Source organism: Dreissena polymorpha, chromosome 7, assembly GCF_020536995.1.
Source record: "Dreissena polymorpha isolate Duluth1 chromosome 7, UMN_Dpol_1.0, whole genome shotgun sequence".
Lineage (NCBI taxonomy): Eukaryota > Metazoa > Mollusca > Bivalvia > Myida > Dreissenidae > Dreissena > Dreissena polymorpha.
In genome coordinates this window covers 34,064,198-34,085,163 of record NC_068361.1, presented here as the reverse complement: position 1 = coordinate 34,085,163, position 20,966 = coordinate 34,064,198, and the positions used below count along the sequence as shown (strand labels likewise).

The 20,966-nt window shown below is 37.2% G+C and overlaps 1 protein-coding gene across 1 annotated transcript; it reads right to left on the bottom strand.

Annotated features, from left to right (window-relative positions):
- Positions 1 to 1,904: 1,904 nt before the first annotated feature.
- On the bottom strand, positions 1,905 to 19,152 carry LOC127839619 (sodium/glucose cotransporter 4-like). Its single transcript, XM_052368007.1, has 17 exons — positions 19,035 to 19,152; positions 18,449 to 18,517; positions 17,987 to 18,091; positions 16,936 to 16,995; positions 15,792 to 15,896; positions 15,141 to 15,261; positions 14,579 to 14,659; positions 13,392 to 13,529; positions 12,707 to 12,780; positions 11,696 to 11,831; positions 11,258 to 11,362; positions 9,925 to 10,075; positions 8,293 to 8,456; positions 6,506 to 6,720; positions 5,805 to 5,946; positions 4,594 to 4,680; positions 1,905 to 1,966 (listed from the first exon to the last, which is right to left on the bottom strand). The coding sequence occupies exons 1-17, from the start codon at positions 19,122 to 19,124 to the stop codon at positions 1,905 to 1,907; spliced, it is 1,905 nt and encodes a 634-aa protein (XP_052223967.1). The 5' UTR covers positions 19,125 to 19,152.
- Positions 19,153 to 20,966: the final 1,814 nt, after the last annotated feature.

The following is a 20,966-nucleotide window of genomic DNA, read 5'->3' as shown; positions in this document are numbered from 1 at the left end:
TGTAACTATGTATTGGCCATTTACCTATGATGGTAGGAGACGCGTTCTGGGAAACTGGGCTTAATTCATGTGCGAACATGTTAATAAGGGACGACACTTTAGCCTTTAAGGACAATCCAGGAAATTGCATCTGGTTGAACTCCTGTACAATTAAACAGATACATATTCAATGCACATACACTTTAACCAGTTTATCGTGACATAGTGATTCCAGATAAAAACTAGAGCTGGTCAAAGTACTGATGGACCCCGGATCCTCGACGCCGCATGTAGCAATATCCAGATAAAAATAACAAATAAAAATTGGAACCTGGGGCCAGGTTAATTTTGACCTCAGTAGAATTATTTAACCAACGTTCTTAAATGCCTATAATGCAATGCTTTACAGCAAATATTAAACACTTGGGCTTTGTGATTTGATTTAAACATTTAATATGCTAAGTCTATTGTAACAATAATGTTACACACATTCTAAGTTGAATAGGGGCTTAACTTTTTACCTTACTACATAGGACATATATATAGACATATATCGCGCATGCACAGCTTCATATCATGAGGAACAATTCAAGCAAGTTTGACTGTTGTACGGTGAAATGTGTTTGAGACATTCGCCAGACATATATGATGTTTCTAAAGACAGATATAAGACAGACAGACATACGGATGAACGTAAAGACTGACACACAGTTTTACTAATAGACTGACAGTCGTCCATTATGATTCCAGTATAACTTACGTTTTTTATCGGAGTTAATCAACAGAATAACAGTTTAATCGATCGAACTTTAGCAGCTGTTGCTAAGAAAGTATTTTTAATGCATATAATAAATTAAAAATGCAATACAATATAAGTACCATGGACAGAATTGTATACGAATCAGTGACATAGTACGCGTAAATAGACGGTTACTTATACACAATAACTCACAATTAAACGTTAATATATAATACACAACACTATGTGTGAGATCAGAAAATATCATTCAATACTTATTTATCGAATCATCCAAATGCACATTAAAGAACATATCACAATTATTGTGGATGGCAAAATGAACATTTAATGACCCAAGACAATTGTACGCAAAATTTGTTTTCCATAACAATATATAATATGTCGATCAATATGTTTAATATTAACTCGAAAGATGACATAATTGTTGATACTGTTTTCTATATTTAAGAACTCGCTTAAAAACCTTGAACGATGCACGGTCTTTAACAAATCGTTTCTCATTCGTAGTAAACACATCGGCGTCATTTTGTGTGAGCATGTGCGTGTGCGATATCACGTCAGAGAATACCAAGCGTATTGGAAATATCGATTAAGTATTTATGAACAAGCGATATCCTCGTATTACGATGTAAGTGCATTCGAGTCAGTACAAGATCAGGTAGTCTACGCTGTACGATGTTTATACAATCTAGTCACATTTCCACTCTAACGATGATTATAAAATCTAGTTATCAATATCCATGCATTACGGCGTTTATACAATCTAGTCACCCATGTCTACGCAGTACGGGTTTTATATAATATAGTCATCTAAATCCAAACAGTACGGTGTTTATACGATCTAAATGTCAATATCCACGCAGTACGGTGTTTATACAATATAGTGATCGATGTCCACGTTGTACGGTGTTTAACAGTTTATACAATCTAGTCATCAATGCCCACGTAGTACGATTTATTATACAATATAGTCATCAATATTCATGCAGTCTGATGAATATAAAATCTAATCGTCAATGTTCACGTTGTACGTAGCTTATACGATCACGAGATCAATTTCCACGTTGCACATTGTTTATAAAATCTAGTCGTTTATGTCCGCGTCGTACGGTTTCGATACAATCTAGTAAGCCATAGCCATGTCGTACTGTTTTGATACAGTCTTTTAAGCCATGTCCTCGTTGAATGGTGTTGTTACAATCACGTCATCTATGTCCACGCAGTACGCTGTTTATACAATCAAGTCATGAATGTCCACGTTGTATGGTGTCACACTATCCATGAAGTACGTTTGTTAAACAATCTATTCATCAATATCCATGCAGTACGATGTTTGTACAATATAGTTATTAATATCCACGCAGTACGATGTTTATATAATATAGTCGATTTTAATACAATCTAGCAGTGCTGTGTCATAATCATCTAGTCATTGATATTCATGCACTAAGCTGTCTTTACAATCTAGTCATCCATGCCGACGGTATACTGTGTTGATACAATTTTCAATTTGTACGGTGTTTATACAATCTTATTATCAATATCCATGTTACAATGTGTTTTACAAGAAAGTGATTAATGTTCAGTTAGCAGGTTGTCGACAATATGTAGTAATCAAATTCTAGGTCGTTCAGTATTAAGGTGAACACGATGGCGACGGTGTTTATGCAAACAGGATGGCGACGGTGCTTTTGCAAACACGATGGCGACGGTGATCATGCAGATCATACAGACGACTGCTGCTACGTTGGAGACCAGTTTTCAGCGAGGCTTCTCAGCGATATCTACCATATCTACCCTCTGAACCTGTGGACAAACAGCGAAACAATGAGCCCCGTTATGAGAAAACAGGTCTTAAATAATGTGCTTAAATGGCTGTCCCAGATTAGCAAGTGCAAACCAACAATTATGGACGGCATTTTCGCCTAAACTGGATTTTGCTAAGTTGAGGCTCATTTTAAGTGAAAAGAACGCGGCTTAAAAAGTATCTTGAGTGGTAAAATTGCAGTGTAATCCGTGAATCTGAACAAATATTCACACAAACACATATAAACACAACGTTCAAATAACTGATTTGTTTAAACAGAAAAGATATAAAATGCAACACGTTTTGCACAAAAGATAAAATATATATATGCTAAAATAACATAAAATGCTTTGTAAAACCACCTCCTGTGGCGGGTACGGAACGTGCGATGATGAACCAAATGATGAAAAAATCTGTGTGTAACCTGATTTTTTATAAAGTCATACTGACTTAATATTTAGTGGAAGACATCATTTTTACGATCACTTTATTAAAAAAAATCGTCTAGTTGACCGTAGTTATGTCAGCTCCAGAACTCCGAGCACGGATCCTTTCATTTGATGGTTTAGGGTTTGTTTTACAAATAAAGGTATTCCACTACAGTGTATGAATTGAAGTTGTGTCTAACTGACAATTTTCAATATTCACTATTAAGCATACAATAAAGTTAATTTTATCTTAAAAGTAAGTCCACATTACAAATCATTGAATTAGCCTCTTCAACAACCCAGCATTCGTGCTCGACGTTTCAACATGGAATAGTTTTTGTGAGAACCATTTCCCACGATGAGTATACTGTACCTTTAGTTTGTTTATGTGGGTCTTGTCGACATTCTCCAGCCCACAGGTCCAGTTTAACATTCGACGACAACAGGAAATATCTATTGCAATGACAACAATGTTAAGATAAAATTTTAACCTATTGATTTTAGCTCGATTACTTGGTAAAACGCGTACTCGTTGTCTTTTTGGGAGATCTAACGAACGCTCCCACAGTGGGTATCGAGCCCGTGACCACAAGGCCTCCAGGCGGACACAATATCCACTTTGCAATGGCAATCTTGGTCAGTGATTAATCATCTTCGAGTGGTCATGGCCAGGTAACACTTGCTGCCACTTAAAACCCATAACAAGTGAACAGTCATGTTCAAGATGGTAAACTTACATCAATGTATCACAAAGATTAAATTGAACATCCGGCGACAACATGAACTACCCCATGCAAAATGAACACTCTTTGTTGACAATTTGTTGATTACTTATGGTCATTGAACAAACTTGGTCTATTAACAATCATAGTCAGTAAACTAGAATGATCAGTTAACAATAATGGTCAGTTAACAAGCATGGTCGTTAAACAATCATAGTCAAATAAAAACCACGGTTAGTTAAAAAAAACGGTAAGTGAACAAGCAGTGTCGTTTAACAATCATTGTCAGTTAACAACCATGGTCAGTTAAACAAAATCGGTTAGTGAACAAGCAGTGTCGTTTAACAATCATTGTCAGTAAAAACCATGGTCAGTTAACAATAATGGTATGTGAATTAACATGGCTGTTTAACAATTATAAGCACTTAACAAACATGGCAAGATAACAATAATTATAAGTGAACAAACATGGTCGTTTAACAATCATAATCAGTTTGCAACCATGGTCAGTTTTACAATAATGGTCAGTGAACAAGATTGGTAGTTTAACACACATAGTCAGTAAACAACCATTGTCAGTAAACAATAAATGTCAGTGAACAAGCATGGTCGTATACAAATCATGGTCAGTTAACAAACATGGTAAGTTATTAATAATTGTCAGTTAAAAAGCATTGTCGTTTAACAATTAGAGTCAGTTAACAACCATGGTCAGTTAACGATATTGGTCAGCGAACATCGTGAAATGGGTAATCATACGGGTCATCGACTATCACAGTCACCGTGTTACGGGTTGTAATCTGAGTTTTAATTATCTTACTCACCGTTGTACGGGTTCCTCTCTTTCACATTGTTGCACTGAATTTTATGTTCTTTATCCCGCACTATCACACTCACCGTGTTTTGTGTTATGATCCGAGTCGTCCACTATCACGTCAACCCCTTCGTTACCGTCTAGCTTTTGTGGCACATCCCCACTCTCCTCTGAAACAACATTTTTAGTGGTTCAAACGTTGAGTCATGATATAAAATCGTAATTATAATCGACTCGTATTTATATTTATTGATATAACATATGAAATGATTTAACACTAGATTAAATGACACACAAGTATATAAAAATGAAAATGTAAAAGTGCTTGTTCATCTATATGAAAAACGTGCACCGTGGCGAGGAAACAATTCCATCTGGCGAAATATGTTTAACTTATGCTTGGCCTACCGTGCTAAAGCATTGACCAAAAATAAAATCGTAACATTCAGTTAAGAATGATCAAATAATCTCGACATCGCCTTTTACTTTCTTCTTTAATTAACAATTTGAAAACCAAAAATTGAACTCGAAAAATGACAAAATAGAAAGGTTTCGATAAAAGCAAATTTGTGGTGTCTTAACACAAGTACCAATATAACCAAGCAACGATGTACCCGTAAAGGTGTGTCACCAATCACATATTGCGTGTTGTTATAATTTATTTTTATGAAATTCAAACAGGCGCAACGATTTGAACTTGCCTGCAAACAGGCATTTCCTGTCCTGCGACCATTGATGAGTAAAAGCTAAGACTTAAACTAATATATTTGACTCTGCAGTCCAAATCGGCTAATCAGGGACGAAACTTCCTGCCTTAACTTTTTTGTTTGATACAAAGTAATTTCCATTATACAAAAGACATAAAAAACGGAATATGTCGTCCCATATTAGCCTGTGCGGACTGCAATCTGGCTTGTCTGGGACGACAACTAACGCACATGAATTAAGTCCAGTTTTAACAGAACAAGGCTCATATAATAAATCAATATAGATAAACTCTCGAAACCTATTCTCTTTGATCAATATGTAAAGATTTAGACAAAGATCATCAGAAGACGTTAAGCCAGCTCCAGTTAGAATATTTATAATAGTATTAGACTGAGTGTAATCTTAGGGTTGTCAAGTGTTGCCAGATTTCGCATCATCTATTACACAATCATATTAACCGGCATTTACCGTCGAAATAGTATTAATTAGACATACATTAGTATACGAATACTGTCACAGTATCTTGATAATATGATATCGGGATATTTTGTTGACACTCCCAGGTGAATTCAATACGAATGCTCACCTGTTTGTTTGAGCACCTGCATCTCGCGTTCATTCGACTCGGAGGAGGTTTCACTGCTCGAGCTCGAGTATTTCGCGTGCATGGAGTCGATATCCAGGCGCGGCTTCTTGCTGTGCCGCATCCAGAATGTGAGCCGGTACAACTGCACGTGCAACTGGCGAAATGGAACTTCTAAGAGGATTAATGAATTTAGACAGCTGAATTAGAATTAAATTACAAAATTGTGAATGTGATGACAACAAGCAATTTCTGTTGTTAAATGACACCAACAGTGAAAAGATTGATCAAAGTGTTTAATTCCTGTATTTGACCTTTGACCTCTTGCGCGTGGCACTGCATCAAATAATTTCTTTTAATATATGCATTTATTAAATAAATACGAATATATCGAACCCAACAACTGTAAATAGATGTCCCAGACAACAAAACCTGTACAATAAATGCGAATATATCGTATCCATCAACTGTACGGTAGATGTCCCAGACAACATTTCTTGCAATTGTAAAATAAATACGAATTGATCGGACCCAAAAACTGTACGTATATGTCCCGGACAACAAATTCTTACATGTGTAATATAAATACGAAAATATCAAAGCCGACAACTGTACGTAGATGTTCCAGATAACAATTCTCAAATTTGTAAAATAAATACGAATATATCGGATCCAACAACTGTACGTAGATGGCCAATACTTACACAGCGGCGATTGATGGGTTTGGTCGCCATAGTAACGATAGTGGCGACCATTCCGGTAACAACGAACAAAAATATGGAGAAGTATAGATAGTGGAAGTTCTTGATAATACCGGGGCGGGTGTCCTCCTCCCCACACACGGGCGCTTTGAATGAGTACTCGCCCACGAAGCGGGCCAGGCCGACCAACATACCGAAAACTAAGCCCCAGAAGGTAAGTTTAGTTTATTTATTTAAGCTCGATTGAATATAAATTATAATGCTTATTTAAACGCTTTCGAGTCCGTTTTCTGAGTAGAACCAGTGCTTTGTGTCTTTTTTTTTTGGGGGGGGGGGGGCACAGATACAGTCTTGCGTACATTACTGATATAATATAACAAATTAAAACTCATTACTATTGTACGATTTCGAAAATGAATAACTAGTCTGTAATGGAGATACAGAATTCACAAATGATGACCACCTTACACTATAGATGCAATTCCGAGACTCGACATTGAATTAATATTAACAAAAAAATATACCAAGTAATAAAGAACATGAATAAATTGAGAAAATGGAAATTATTTAGACTAATTTGAACCAATTTAATGAGTTATTCATCACTCTGAAACACTCAAAATTTATAAATGCTGAAAACAACACAAAGACATATACTTTAAAATAATTAGTATATGTGGAACATTAGTGTTTGTTTATTTCATATGGCAAATGATCCACTAAGTTAACACAAACACATTGGGGGAAAAAGGGACTTCACAAGTTCCTCAGTTATTTTTAAAAATCAGAAATCAACAAATTAACGTGTCCACTAACATGTATTCTTTTAACGACGCGATTTCATTCCGACAAATATAATATATTTAACAGTGATCCTATAAAGAGCTCATTGACAGCAAATGGTAAAAAATATTCTATGATTTAGAAAAACAACTACACATACACAGCTATACCATTTTCAGAAACACGTGATGAAAATGTAATCTATAAGAAAGACAAGGGACAAAATTGTCACAAAACCAGGTTTTCATTGTGAAAAAAAATCTGATAAAGGGAGAAAACTCAAACTGAACTTTTGAAATGAACAAACAAAATTAACCCCCTTTGTAAGTTTGTTTTTAACAAAAAATCTATTTTTAGTCGTGGCGACCTTGACATTGGAGATATTGATGGATTCTTTCGTGCGACACACCGTCCCATGATGGTGAACAAATGTGCCAAATGATTTTAAAATCTCACAATGAATGACATAGTTATGGCCAGGAGAAGCTCATTTATGGCCATTTTTGACCTTTGAACTCAAAGTGTGACCTTGACCTTGGAGATATCGATGTAATTATTTCGCGCGACACACCGTCCAATGATGGTGAACAAATGTGTCAAATGATTTTAAAATCTGACAATGAACGACATAGTTATGGCCCGGACAAGCTTGTTCCGCCCGCCCGCCAGCCCGCCAGCCCGCCAGCCAGCCCGCCAGCCCGCCAGCCAGCCCGCCAGCCCGCCCGCATTCGCCAATCTAATAACCAGTTTTTTCCTTCGGAAAACCTGGTTAATTAGATCTATTAAGCAGTTACCATCAAAACAATGGGCATTTAACCGGTGTTCACAAAGTTTCTTGAAATGCGTTTATAACGGCTGTGCTGAAGCCTCAATAATTGCATTTGTCGAATGTTATTTCTTTAAATGAATACTTTCGACTTTGATCGCGTTGACTCGTATATTAATTTTGACCGGAACTGCTTGCTTACAATTGATTGATCGTGAGTCAGCATTGGCTAAACAAACATGTGCGTTGAGGCGAGGCCAAAATATGGCCAGGAGATAAATACAGCAGATAGGCGGCTGTAGAAAACTCGACACCTCCTGGATATACACAAAGAGCTCGGTACCAGTCAGCCGTAGGACCGGGATCCAGATGATACTAATCACGACGAGGACAATCACGAACATCCTTAAACGGTATAATATGGGTATACACATAGAGCTCGGTACCAGTCAGCCGCAGGACCGGGATCCTGATGATACTAATCACGACGAGGACAATCACGAACATCCTAAAACGGTATAAAATGGGTATACACATAGAGTTCGGTACCAGTCAGCCGCAGGACCGGGATCCAGATGATACTAATCACGACGAGGACAATCACGAACATCCTAAAACGGTATAATATAGGTATACACATAGAGCTCGGTACCAGTCAGTCGCAGGCCCGGGATACAGATGATACTTATAACGACGAGGACAATCAAGAACACTATAGAACAGTATCATAATGAAATAAACATACAGCTAGGTACCAGTCAGGGGCAGGACCGGGATCCAGATGATAGTAATCACGACGAGGACAATCACGAACACCATAAAACAGTATTATATTGGAATAAACATACAGCTCGGTACCAATCAGGGGCAGGACCGGGATCCAGATGATACTACTCACGACGAGGACAATATGCGTACACCATAGAAGAGACGTTCGACAACATAATATTACAATACAAATGAGCCGCGCTCTGTGAAAACGGGGCTTCATGCATGTGCGTAAATTATCGTCCCAGATTCGCCTTTGAAGTCCGCACAGCTAATCAGGGAAGACAATTTCCGTTTGTAAGGTCTTTTATTGTTTAACGGAAGTCTTTTCTTCGAGAAAATCTGCACATGCTAATCTGGAACGACACTTAACGCAAATGCATTATTAAATTCTGTTTTTTCAGAGCGAAATTATTCGAAATAAACTCGTTCATAAAACACATTGGATGCTGAACAACTCACGTTTGTAATGTCTAAATTCTATGTTACATTCGGAGTTAAATATATTTTAGGCTATTGAAATCGAAAAGATGTGTTCGATAATGGTTTATGCGAAAACAAACAAGATAGATAAAATTTAATAATGTTTAATTCGTTTAGACAGAAGCAAATAACGTGTGCTGCCCTAGATTTTATTAAGCAGGTTAAACGTTCGTGCCTTTCAAAAGCCCTACATATTCAGATGGTTGTATTGACCAATCTTAATGTGGTATATAATTAATTTATATCTTAGTCCATACAGCCACGTGAAATTCATCTGTTCGATCAACGGTCCCTATGAATTGTATACAGGAATACATATCTCATCCAGCTAACAAATGCATAATGTAAGTCCTATGCAAGGAAATACTGTACAATCATTATTATTCGTGAGCTTTTATTTTCGTTGATTTCGTGGATGGACCGATACACGAATTTTACAAAAACACATCGGAAAACGAACTACGCAAATTCCCCCTTTTTCTCCCAATCAGAAATTTAAGAATTACAATGTCCACGAACAAGTTATTTTAAAAAAGATGCCGACGAATAAAAAGGTATTCGGAGAGTTGAGCAGTGCAGTCTTACAGGTGAGAATTAATATATTGTTTTATCAGAATCGTACCTTCCCACAATCATCAGCTCCAGTTCGGACGCCTTCTTCCGGATGTGAGTGCAGATATCCATGGCGAATATGGTGCTGCTGCTGTTGAATATTGACGTCAACGATGACATCAGCGCTGACATCATAACCGCGAGCATCATTCCGCGCGCACCTGCATATATCACAAACGTATGTTTTGATACGTACACACTTACATAACTACTTTGAGTCTCGTTCTGGGAAAACTGGGCTTGATGCATGTGGGTAAAGTGTTGTTCAAGATTAGCCTGTGTAGTCAGCACAGGCTAATATATTGCGACACGTTCCGCTTTTGAGAGATTCTCTCTAAAAATCGACTTTTTTTAAATATAATATACCAGCGGAAAGTATTTCCACTGATTAGCCTTTGTGGACTTCACAGGCTCATATGGAACGACGCTTTACGCAAATCCATTCTCCTTGTTTTCCCAGAACAAGGCTCTGTTAATTGTATCATATATTGTGTCTTGTTCTGAGAAAACTGGGCTTAATTCATGTGCGTACAGTGTCGTCCCAGATTAGCCTGTGCAGTCCGCACGGGCTAATCAGGGACGACACTTTCCGCTTTAATGGTATTTTTAGTTTCAAGGAAGTCCCTCTTTAGGCGGAAAGTGTTGTCCCTGATTAGCCTGTGCGAACTACACAGGCTAATCTGGGACGACACTTTACGCACATGAATTAGGCCCAGCTTTCTCAGAACAAGACACATATTGTCATATGACGGTAAAGTGGTGTGAAAGAGAGCGGAAAACTGGCTTATAGCCTCTTGATATATTGTTACACACTTGGAACTGGCACTCCCAAAATTAAGATATTGAACACTTTTGTAATTTACAAAACTAATTTATATTCACAATTAATCTAGTTATTAAAATGTAAACACGCATTCAGTTCAATTTATAAAATACTGAGATTTTCATGTATTCAAATTTTAAACTGTCTTTTTAAAGATGACGTTTAAACAATAATTACGTAGTAATCTCATCTTAATAAAATGGCTTAGTCGTGTATATCGATCGAGTGATACGCAACTTAAGAACGGATTACTAAAGTCAAAAGAATAATAGCTAGTGAAGGATATGTCACAATTGAACTGACTGTCTTGAACGAAGAACTTTATATTGCGGATTGGATACGTAACACTAGAACTGCATTCCATTACAGTATGTATATCGAGGGTTGGAAACGTCACGATAGAACAGCGTATTAGGCGCAAAACGTTTATATAGAGAGTGGAATGCATTACATTAGAATCGCTTTTTTGACGAAGGGTTTTTATAACAAGGGATGGAGGGGTCACATTGAAACAGCTTACCCGGAGGAATTAGGTTAACTACAAGGGTGGGGTATGCTACGTTGGAACATCCCCCTGGACTGCCACACACTTCTTTACATATTTCCGGGTCTGTACATCCACGGTCTCTGATATATCAAAGACCAACTAAACATAGCATGTAAACAAAACAAACACGCCCACAATTCAATTATAAGCGAGTTGTCGGGCGAAACTGATGTAATTTATTAAATTGCGTATTGTCACCGGGCAACGATTTGGACATGTTGATTTTAATGGTATTGAAGAAAACGTTACTTAACTCGAAAGATATACGAATGCGGTTATGAGAGTGGGTAAACATCCAGTAAAATACAAATTTACAGTGCAGAACAATCTCACGAATATTAATCATGTTAAGTCGTAAGTGCATAAACTGACTTATGAATGCGGATAGGCCCTTCTTGTTACGACACTTGCCTGTTAACAGAATGCGCGCAATCATGCCCGGAAGTACACGCATAAAGAGCGGAAGTATCTTGATGTACGCGCACAGGATCGTACCCGCCTTCGCGTGGTCGTACGTCTTTCCCGCCAGGGTGCGCTGAACTATTACCTGAGTGGTTTGCAAATGAGGTAGAAAATGTGCCACAATGCAAATGGTTTGTACCAAATTAGCATATCAAACGAACAGTTGTGTCATTTTGTTCAAGTTTCTGATTAAATAATGTATCTACATGTGAGTTTTGCATTTTCTGTAGTTTAATAAAACTATATCCGTGTTACCGATTATTTCAGCCATCTTAAAAATACAGCCTTCTGAGATAATGGAATAAAAAAAAATAGTTCACCAACAATCTGTATTTTTACCTTTCTTTTTCATATTGCATACATTTAATGTGTACACGTACACGTTTGTCTGAGAAAATGTGATTTGGATGTAAATTACTTATGAACTAAATTGGTCATGGGTCAATACATCGTTAAATCATCATTATGAAACAGAATATTGCTGCTTCATCGTTTATATCAGTAAAGAGTATAATGTGAATTAAATCATATCAAGATTATCTTTTTATTGCTTTCATGTCAAAAGTATGAATGAAAAGAATGACATGTCTCATTTTGCAAAATTTTGGTTGCTAGGTTGATTTTCTAGAATTGCTCTGTAACCTAATTTTGGATATGTAAAGGAAAAAAACAAAAGTAATAAATGATAATTACAATAAAGATTTTAGAATCACACATACTTGGCCAAATGGGTTTAATTTATGGCAACAATTTCACCTAAACATTCGCTATGAAATCTGAAAAAGACGGATTAACTTTTGTCCTTCAATATTTGAGGGAATATCAAAGCTTTACTGGAAAGATACTACCCCTAGATCAGACCGCGGACAAATACCAGCGGTTGCACATATTGAATTACATTACCACATGTATCATTTACGCAAAATGTTTAAGTGGTCCGTTGATGTAATGGCCACCTACCTGGTCCGAACACCAGTACCATATTGAGTTGAATGTGATACCCACCAGGCCCGGCAAGGGTATGTCTCCCGTAACTGGAAATATACAGGTGAAGGTAAGGGTAAGTAAGGCATGCCCTTTATAGTCTGATTTGATAAACAAGAGTCGTCTTCATCGGATTTTCACATTTACCCCCCCCCCCCCCCCCCCCCCCCCCCCCCCCCCCGATAACTTGAATATAAGTCGTCCGTTTACAACACAAACATTCTGTGGTCTGAGTGAGATTCGAACCAGAGTCCTAGATAAGCATATAATCAAGAAATCACGGCCCCACGTAATGACAAAGTACGAGATCCGTTTAATCACGTGGGCTCATATTAAACAGCTCATTTTCTATGAGAGTTGGCCAAAGGAAGTTAATGTAAGCTAAAAATATATACCTATTTAAGATATAAGGTGCAATTGAAACGTGTTAAATAGAGTTTCACTGTAACAGTGGTACACTGTTCTATAGTATTGTATGGTATTCTCACCAAAGAGTAAACCGTTAAATATACACAACTGCAACATATGCCTTATATCTTACATGGTATCATAAACTTATTTACATTATGTGGTATATATTTGTTATTTACACACATAAAACGGACTCCTTATATATAAGTTTACAACACAAAACAGTCGATCATAACGCGGCGCTTCTCACCAGGGTCCCGGAATAGGTGCATGTAGTCCCCACGTGGCCGCCCGCACGTGCTGTTCGTCTCGCTGTAGCGCCTGTGGTTGGAGACAGCATCCGGGTACTTTGCTTTTATCCCGGCAATACCGCCCACCTCTATGAACGCTGAAGTCAGTCGGAAACAACTATTATAGCCATTCTACGTGTAATGTTTATCTAAGTAAAATACTGTTGTAAATAACATCTTTAATTAATTAACAAATGCTTGTATTTTTAAAGAAACACTGTTTGTTAGACGAGGTAGCATATCACTAGACTTCTTAAGCGTAGGATTGTGGGAGGAAGGAATAACAATAAAAAGATGCAATGTTGGCAGCAGACACTCTGAGGAAACGTGCTTAGCGTCAGATTCGTGAGCGTTGTGGCATAACTGATGGAAATAATGAAGCACTAATAGTTTATGTTCTGTGCTGCAAGATCATAAAGAAAACACATACGAAATTAAAATTGAAGTGCGAGAGCGAAAATTGAGGAACAATAATATAGAATCAAAACAAAATGTTCTTAATAATGAAGGAGATCCTGAAAATGTAGACATTAATATTCCATAATGCTTTATAACGATGACCTTTGACAAACGAGAAAGCTAAATAGAGTCTTATTGTAATCATATTTTAATGTATAATACTATAAATAGGCCGCGTTCTGTGAAAAAGGGGTTTAATGCATGTGTATTGTGTGTCGTCCCAGATAAGCCTGTGCAGTCCGTACAGGTTTATCAGGGCCGAAACTTTCCGCCTTACCTGGATTTTCGTCAAGTCTTTCTTAAAACGTAAATCAACTTAAAAGCGGATAGTGTCGCCTCTGATTAGCCTTGCGGACTGCATTTGCTAATCTGGAACGACACTTTACGCACATGCAGTAAAGCTCCTTTCCACAGAGCGCGGTCAAAATACCATTTAAAAATGCGATATTTATGTGTAGCCTTGCCTAGAACACACACGAATTGGTTCACCGTTCATTGTCTGGTCACACAAATATTACAGTATTAAAAATACAACATGCGCTTAGAAGTTGCGTAGTGAAAACGAGTCCGGACAAGCGCCAATGCAGGCGCAAACCGATGTTAATATTTGTAACATGTTGAATGGAGAAACAGATATGTACATATTCTACAATGTTAGTAAGGTAAAAACCATCGGACATTTACGTACCCATGACTGCCAAGACGAGTGCTCCTATCAACATGATGATGGTCTGGTTGAAGTCAGTCCAGATGACCGCTGTCAGGCCGCCTACAATGAACAAGTAACTCCGTGCAAAAACATCCTCTCAACTTTATTAATGTAATGAAAACCTAATATCTGCACTGAACCCTTAATTCATGAAATAAAAAACCTAATTTCTGCAATAAAACCTCGTGTCGGCAATTGAAATCTTATTCCTACAATGAACACCTAATTTCTGCAATGAAAACCTACCCATGAAATGAAAACCGACCTCCTGTTATAGAAACCTAATTCCTCAATGAAAATGTAATCCGTGCAATGACAATATAACTCCTGTACTTAAAAACAAAAGCTGTGCGATGACCGAATGTTCACAATGTCAACGGTCAACTACACTTCATAAATTATTTCAAGGACGGTAACTGGGATGATTCTTAGAAGGGACTTTCTGTAAACGAAAACTTTCATAAAAGCGGAAAGTGTCGTATTTCAAAGGCAAATCAAGAACGACATTACGCAAATGCATTAAGCCCCGTTTTCCTAGAACCCAGCCCATACTTATCCGCTATTGTAAATACTGCAGCGACGGCAAGAAGCACTAGAATGGAGAGGTAGATGTTCCAGTTAAGGAACTGCTCGATGAAAATGGCCCCTGCGTATAAATCTGCCTGAAAGTAACGTCCGGATTTCGATGTACAGCAGAGGCAATTTAAACGTGTTTAATAAACGCCTCAGTCTGGTATTGTGTGATGCCCGATGAAGTTTAAATTGCTCGCGTAATGAACGTTTTCTATCTCCGGCCTGTATGTTTGAAGACAATGTGATTGGTCAAACTTGTCCAAGCGCATAGTAAAAGTTGCACGTGCGCTTGTGAAGAGCTGTAAGTGCGCATGTGAAGAACTCAAGTTCGCACTTGAACACGTGCGACTTAGCACGTCTTTGTGCGATATTGAACTTGGAGATTTAAAAAAATATTTCGGATGTTACCTCAGTGTCACTGTACACATGAGATCTTATTCGTGAAGACTGTGATCCTGCACATGTCACAGTGGCGCAGTAGATACAACGGGTACATCCCACTAGGAGAGCCGTCTCAACATCACCCACAAACGATAGCACTAGTAACAACGGTGTTTAGGGTGTTAAAACTAGTAGTAGCTAAATGCAATAATGTTTAAACCACAAAGCAGTTACTCACTGAGATCTTGGTGAAGATGTAGACTAGAAGCGCCAACACGGCCAGATAGATCTGTATCCGGTTCCCGCCGAATCGCAATTTCAGGTACTCCGGCATCGTAAAAACCTGCACGTACAAACGACATCAGCATTCGTAATGCCTTGGTGTTAATTGACGATGAAGCATTTGTTAATAATTAAGTTTCCGTTTTCATAGAATAACGGGTGTTAATGCAGATTGTTTCACTGTTGTAAGAAATAAATATTCGATATTAAACCACAAAATACGCAAAAAAGTATTTAATTGTATCAGTCACGTTCTTTTTGTGGAGATGTGATGGCATCGTTGAAAATTGTACGATAAATAATTACATAAATTATGTAAAGTCCATTAGTTATTTGTGTATGTTTCGAGTTTAGTTGAATGACGGACATGACATATTCCTTAACGCTTTGTCAGCATAGTTCAAGGGCAATTTACTCTACAATGTGCGTATAATGATGGATAAAACGTAAAATTCACAACTACACTCTATTGTAAAAACATATTTGAACGTTAAACTCAATCGCTTGAAAAGAAAGGAAGGGTAATCGCCACAAACATAAAATATGGTAAGGTTGCCCATGATTAAGTGCAAGGGCCAATATCATAGACATAGGAATATGCGTATCAGTGTACATGAAAACTTGTTTTTTACCGCGCCCCTCCCTTTATGGTGATGTCGTTTTTAAAGTTTCAATGTTTAATCACGTGTAAGGTGCGGTAAAAGTGGCTTCAACATCGTATAGCTTGTTATTCTGACTAACTGGCTGGTCAAACGGCAAACTGACCGACAGAGTGATTGCAATTTACAACACCCCGCGGGGGATATAAACAGGTATTGTGCAAAAAAATCTAAAAATACAAATAAATTATATTTTGTCAGAAAACAGTTTGCTTAAATCGATATACCTTATACTGAACACTTTTAACGAAAAAATGTTATTCTAGTAAATTTTCTTCTCGACTTAGAGGAGCGCGGGAAGAGGTATTAAGGTATACAAATGTATTGCGCAAAATACAAACAAATATTATTTTGCCAGAAAACAGTAGGCTTAATTCGACACCTTATAAGGAACACTTTTAACGATAAATGTTATTCTAGTAAATTTGCTAATCGACTTACCCCAGATGCGATGTATACGGGAAGAAATATGTAGGCAAGTATCATCAGCACGTACATGGCCTGAAAAAGGCAGACTAGTTATCGCATACGTCGCTAAGATTCAAAGAAATATGTAGATAAAAATCATTAACTCGTATATGCCCAGGAAGAAATGTCGGCCAACATCATCAATACTTATATGACAAAATATATGCTGTCAACCTTCATCAACTCGTTCATCGCTTGAAATGAATATACATAGGCAACTTGTATCAACTCGTTCATTGCTTGAAAGGAATATATATAGGAAACTTTTATAAACTCGTTCATTGCCATTAAGAAATGTGAAGGCTACTTCATACGTGGTACGGAGTTAGTATGTATGAAAATAACATCAACACGTACATATACAAATATTCAGGAGAAAATAATCAATACGTAAATGGTGTAAAAGTTTGACAGTTGACAGCAAGTAACGTCAGCATGTACTTATGAGCTGAAACTAAACTGTAAAGCAGTAACGAGTAAAACAAACGCTCATTGCCAATAACTAAGCATAATTAAATTGTATTAAATAATACTGAATAATGTCTGTATTGCAACTTTCGTTCCGCTCATACAGGTATATGGCGACTTACGTTCAGCTCATAAACGTATATGGTGACTTACGTTCAATTCATTAAGGTATTTGGCTACGTAAGTTCAGCTCATAAAGGTTTATGGCGACTAATATTCAGCTCGTACAGGGCTATGGTGAATAACGTTCAACTCATACAGGTATAGGGTGACTTACGTTCAGCTCATAAAGGTATATGACTACGTACGTTCAACTCATACATTTATATGGTGACTTACATTCAGCTCAAACAGGTATATGACGATGCCGGCGGAAGTAATTTCTTTCTTACGAAAAATACCATGGAGGCGGAGAGTGGCGTTTCTGATTTGCATTCAACCTAGGTTTGCAAATTTAAAACATTCAAAGAAACCCACGATCAATCTGCGAGCGAGAGCGGCGTTCCTTCACTCCATCCTATCACACTGTTATCACTTTGAGTACACTCGTACTTACGTTCAGCTCATACAGGTAAATGGCTATGCCGGTGGATGCCCCCGAGCCGACCATGCCGACGAAGTGGCGGCTGCCGATGTTGCTGGCAAACAACGAGGCTCCGACCTGGAAAATGCGAAATACCCAACATTACAATATAAATGTATTGGAAGCGATGTAAAAGTTGTATAAAAATACATCGTTTGAATATTTGCACATGTATTTGAAATTATGTCAAATATGTATTAACCTACTACAGTAAGATTATAAAATAATCCTCAATAGTGGGTTCTATGTCAATTGCACTATCAAACTTATACCTCAACTTCAGTAAAACGCAAACTTAAACACTTAATTTTAAATCTATATATACTGTTACAAAATATACACTTAAACATGTGAACGAACTTTTGTCAACACGTCGTTAATATTTAAGGACGTCAGTAAATCATTCAAACATAAATGATCCTCCACCATACTGACCGGAATCCAGTTCATATTTCGTCCGGCAAGGAAATACCCGCCAGCGCTACCGCTGTTCTTCCGTGAACTCTGAAATATAAATCTGCTATTTGAATGACATAGAACACATGTTGCATATCATGTTATTTAACTTTGATAAAGCTAAACAAATTATAAATCTGAATAATGTGCGTCATAATTGAATACTAATTTAAATCTGTATGTTAAGTCATCTTATTTTTTGGCTATGCTAATTTTAAATAACTCTATACTTTTACAGTGTGTTTAATAAAAATCAATGTAATATTTGTGATACATCCTTGCAAGGCAAATGATCATATTCTATCAGTAAAAATCCAACTCGTGTATGTGGATTTAAAATTATAAGACCATTTCATTCGAGAGGATAGAAGTTTGTTTGTTCAGTGTACACCTTTTTATTGAATAGGAACAGCGCAGACAATCGTGATATATCGACTATCACCGGAATCAGCTGCCAAACAGATTTATGCAAGACATAATCTGCTGATCCAGAGAGCAGCATTGGCGGTGTAGCTATAACGTCACTTACCCATCTTATTGACGGTCTTACTATGACGTCACTTACCCATAATCCCACGAATAGCACGAGCAGGAAGTAGACGATGATGACTACTATGTCAGACACGTGGAGATAGGTACCAGCCACAGTCGCCATGGTAACTCAATCTGCAATTTAATACGAGCCGCGCTCTGTGCAAACGGGGTTTAATTTAAACGAATAATTATAATAAAGCGGAAGATGTCATCCCTGATAAGCCTGTGTGGAATGCACAGGCTAATCTGGGACGACACTTTACGAACATGCATTAAACGCCGTTCTAACTGATCTTGACTCATATCATAATGTTAACAACATAAAAGTGTGTGAGCTCAAACCCAATACAGTGGTAACCCCCACTAACGGGTAAAGGGTACTATTTGATATACCTTTGGTTGGAAAAAAAAAACAAATCACTGCTATGAGCATTATTTAGGCTTTAAAGCATATATGATTTTAGCGACATACAAAATGTCGTGACAATTATTTGATTCATTGCAACGGCGCATGTGTCATGAGCATATTCTAAAATTTCATATCAAACACTTAATGCTATATTAAAATGGAAAGTGAAGAAGAATCTAAATTGCATGTGTGAAGATTTAAATTTAATTGTTTACACCGGTAGAGACATTGTCTCTATTTCTCCTTTACTGTAAAAAATATACTTAAAAAGTAAGGTATTTAATAACAACGGTAGTCTAAGTCAAAATTGCATAAGTGTCAACTCATGTTTACGCTTATACAACAATTGAAAACATGATGCTGCTGATAATGCTGAACTGATGATAAACGGAAGAAAAATATGTAATAAGACGCCATCTACGGTATTCAATAAGTAAAAATGAAAATCGATATAAGCTCAAAACGTGTTCCTTCCTAAACGGTTGGGCTGCAATTAAATCTTTTATTAATGATTGCATGCAAGATCAGTAATTAATCACAACGACAACCACAATAAAACTAAAATTATGATTTTGTATAAACTACATCCGGTATAATCCTTTATCAAAGAAGACGCTCCAATTTCGCTTCTTTATTTTTGTCTCTATCATGGCACAGAGAGATTACGAACTGTTGAAAGTAGTCCACGGATGATATGACCGGAAGACCCAGTTAAAGTTGGCATTCAAATTATCAGACGTTATCATCCACTCGTTACCAATGTCAGGAGATTTCTTCAATGCGACTTCGTCACTTAATCGGCGATTTCTTTGGTTATCGATCCTTTATTCAAACATTCTGTTGAAGTGGCTCTTTGGCATTTTTAACTGTAATTTCGCAATAGATAAAACGTGCAATAGGTCAATATCCGTACCTTAAGCTAACAGAGCAAAGTATCTTTGACAACATGTTTTGCAAAAATAGTATTCGGATCATGAATTGAGTGGATACATTCGTATTAATCTCATAACTTGTTTAACTCGGCAATGATAATTTTATAACAACTAAAAAAACATGGGTGTGCTTGCATCAAACATGAAAATACGTAGTTCGTTTTAAACCCGCGAGTTGAGTAATACAAAGTGTGTTTTCCCTCAAACATGAAAATACGTAGTTTGTTTTAAACCCGCGAGTTGAGTAATACAAAGTGTGTTTTCCCTCAAACATGAAAATACGTAGTTTGTTTTAAACCCGCGAGTTGAGTAATTCAAAGTGTGTTTTCCCTCAAACATAAAAATACGTAGTTTGTTTTAAACCCGCGAGTTGAGTAATACAAAGTGTGTTTTCCCTCAAACATGAAAATACGTAGTTTGTTTTAAACCCGCGAGTTGAGTAATACAAAGTGTGTTTTCCCTCAAACATGAAAACACGTAGTTTGTTTTAAACCCGCGAGTTGAGTAATACAAAGTGTGTTTTCCCTAAAACATGAAAATATGTAGTTTGTATTAACCCCGCGAGTTGAGTAATACAAAGTGTGTTTTCCCTCAAACATGAAAACACGTAGTATGTTATAAC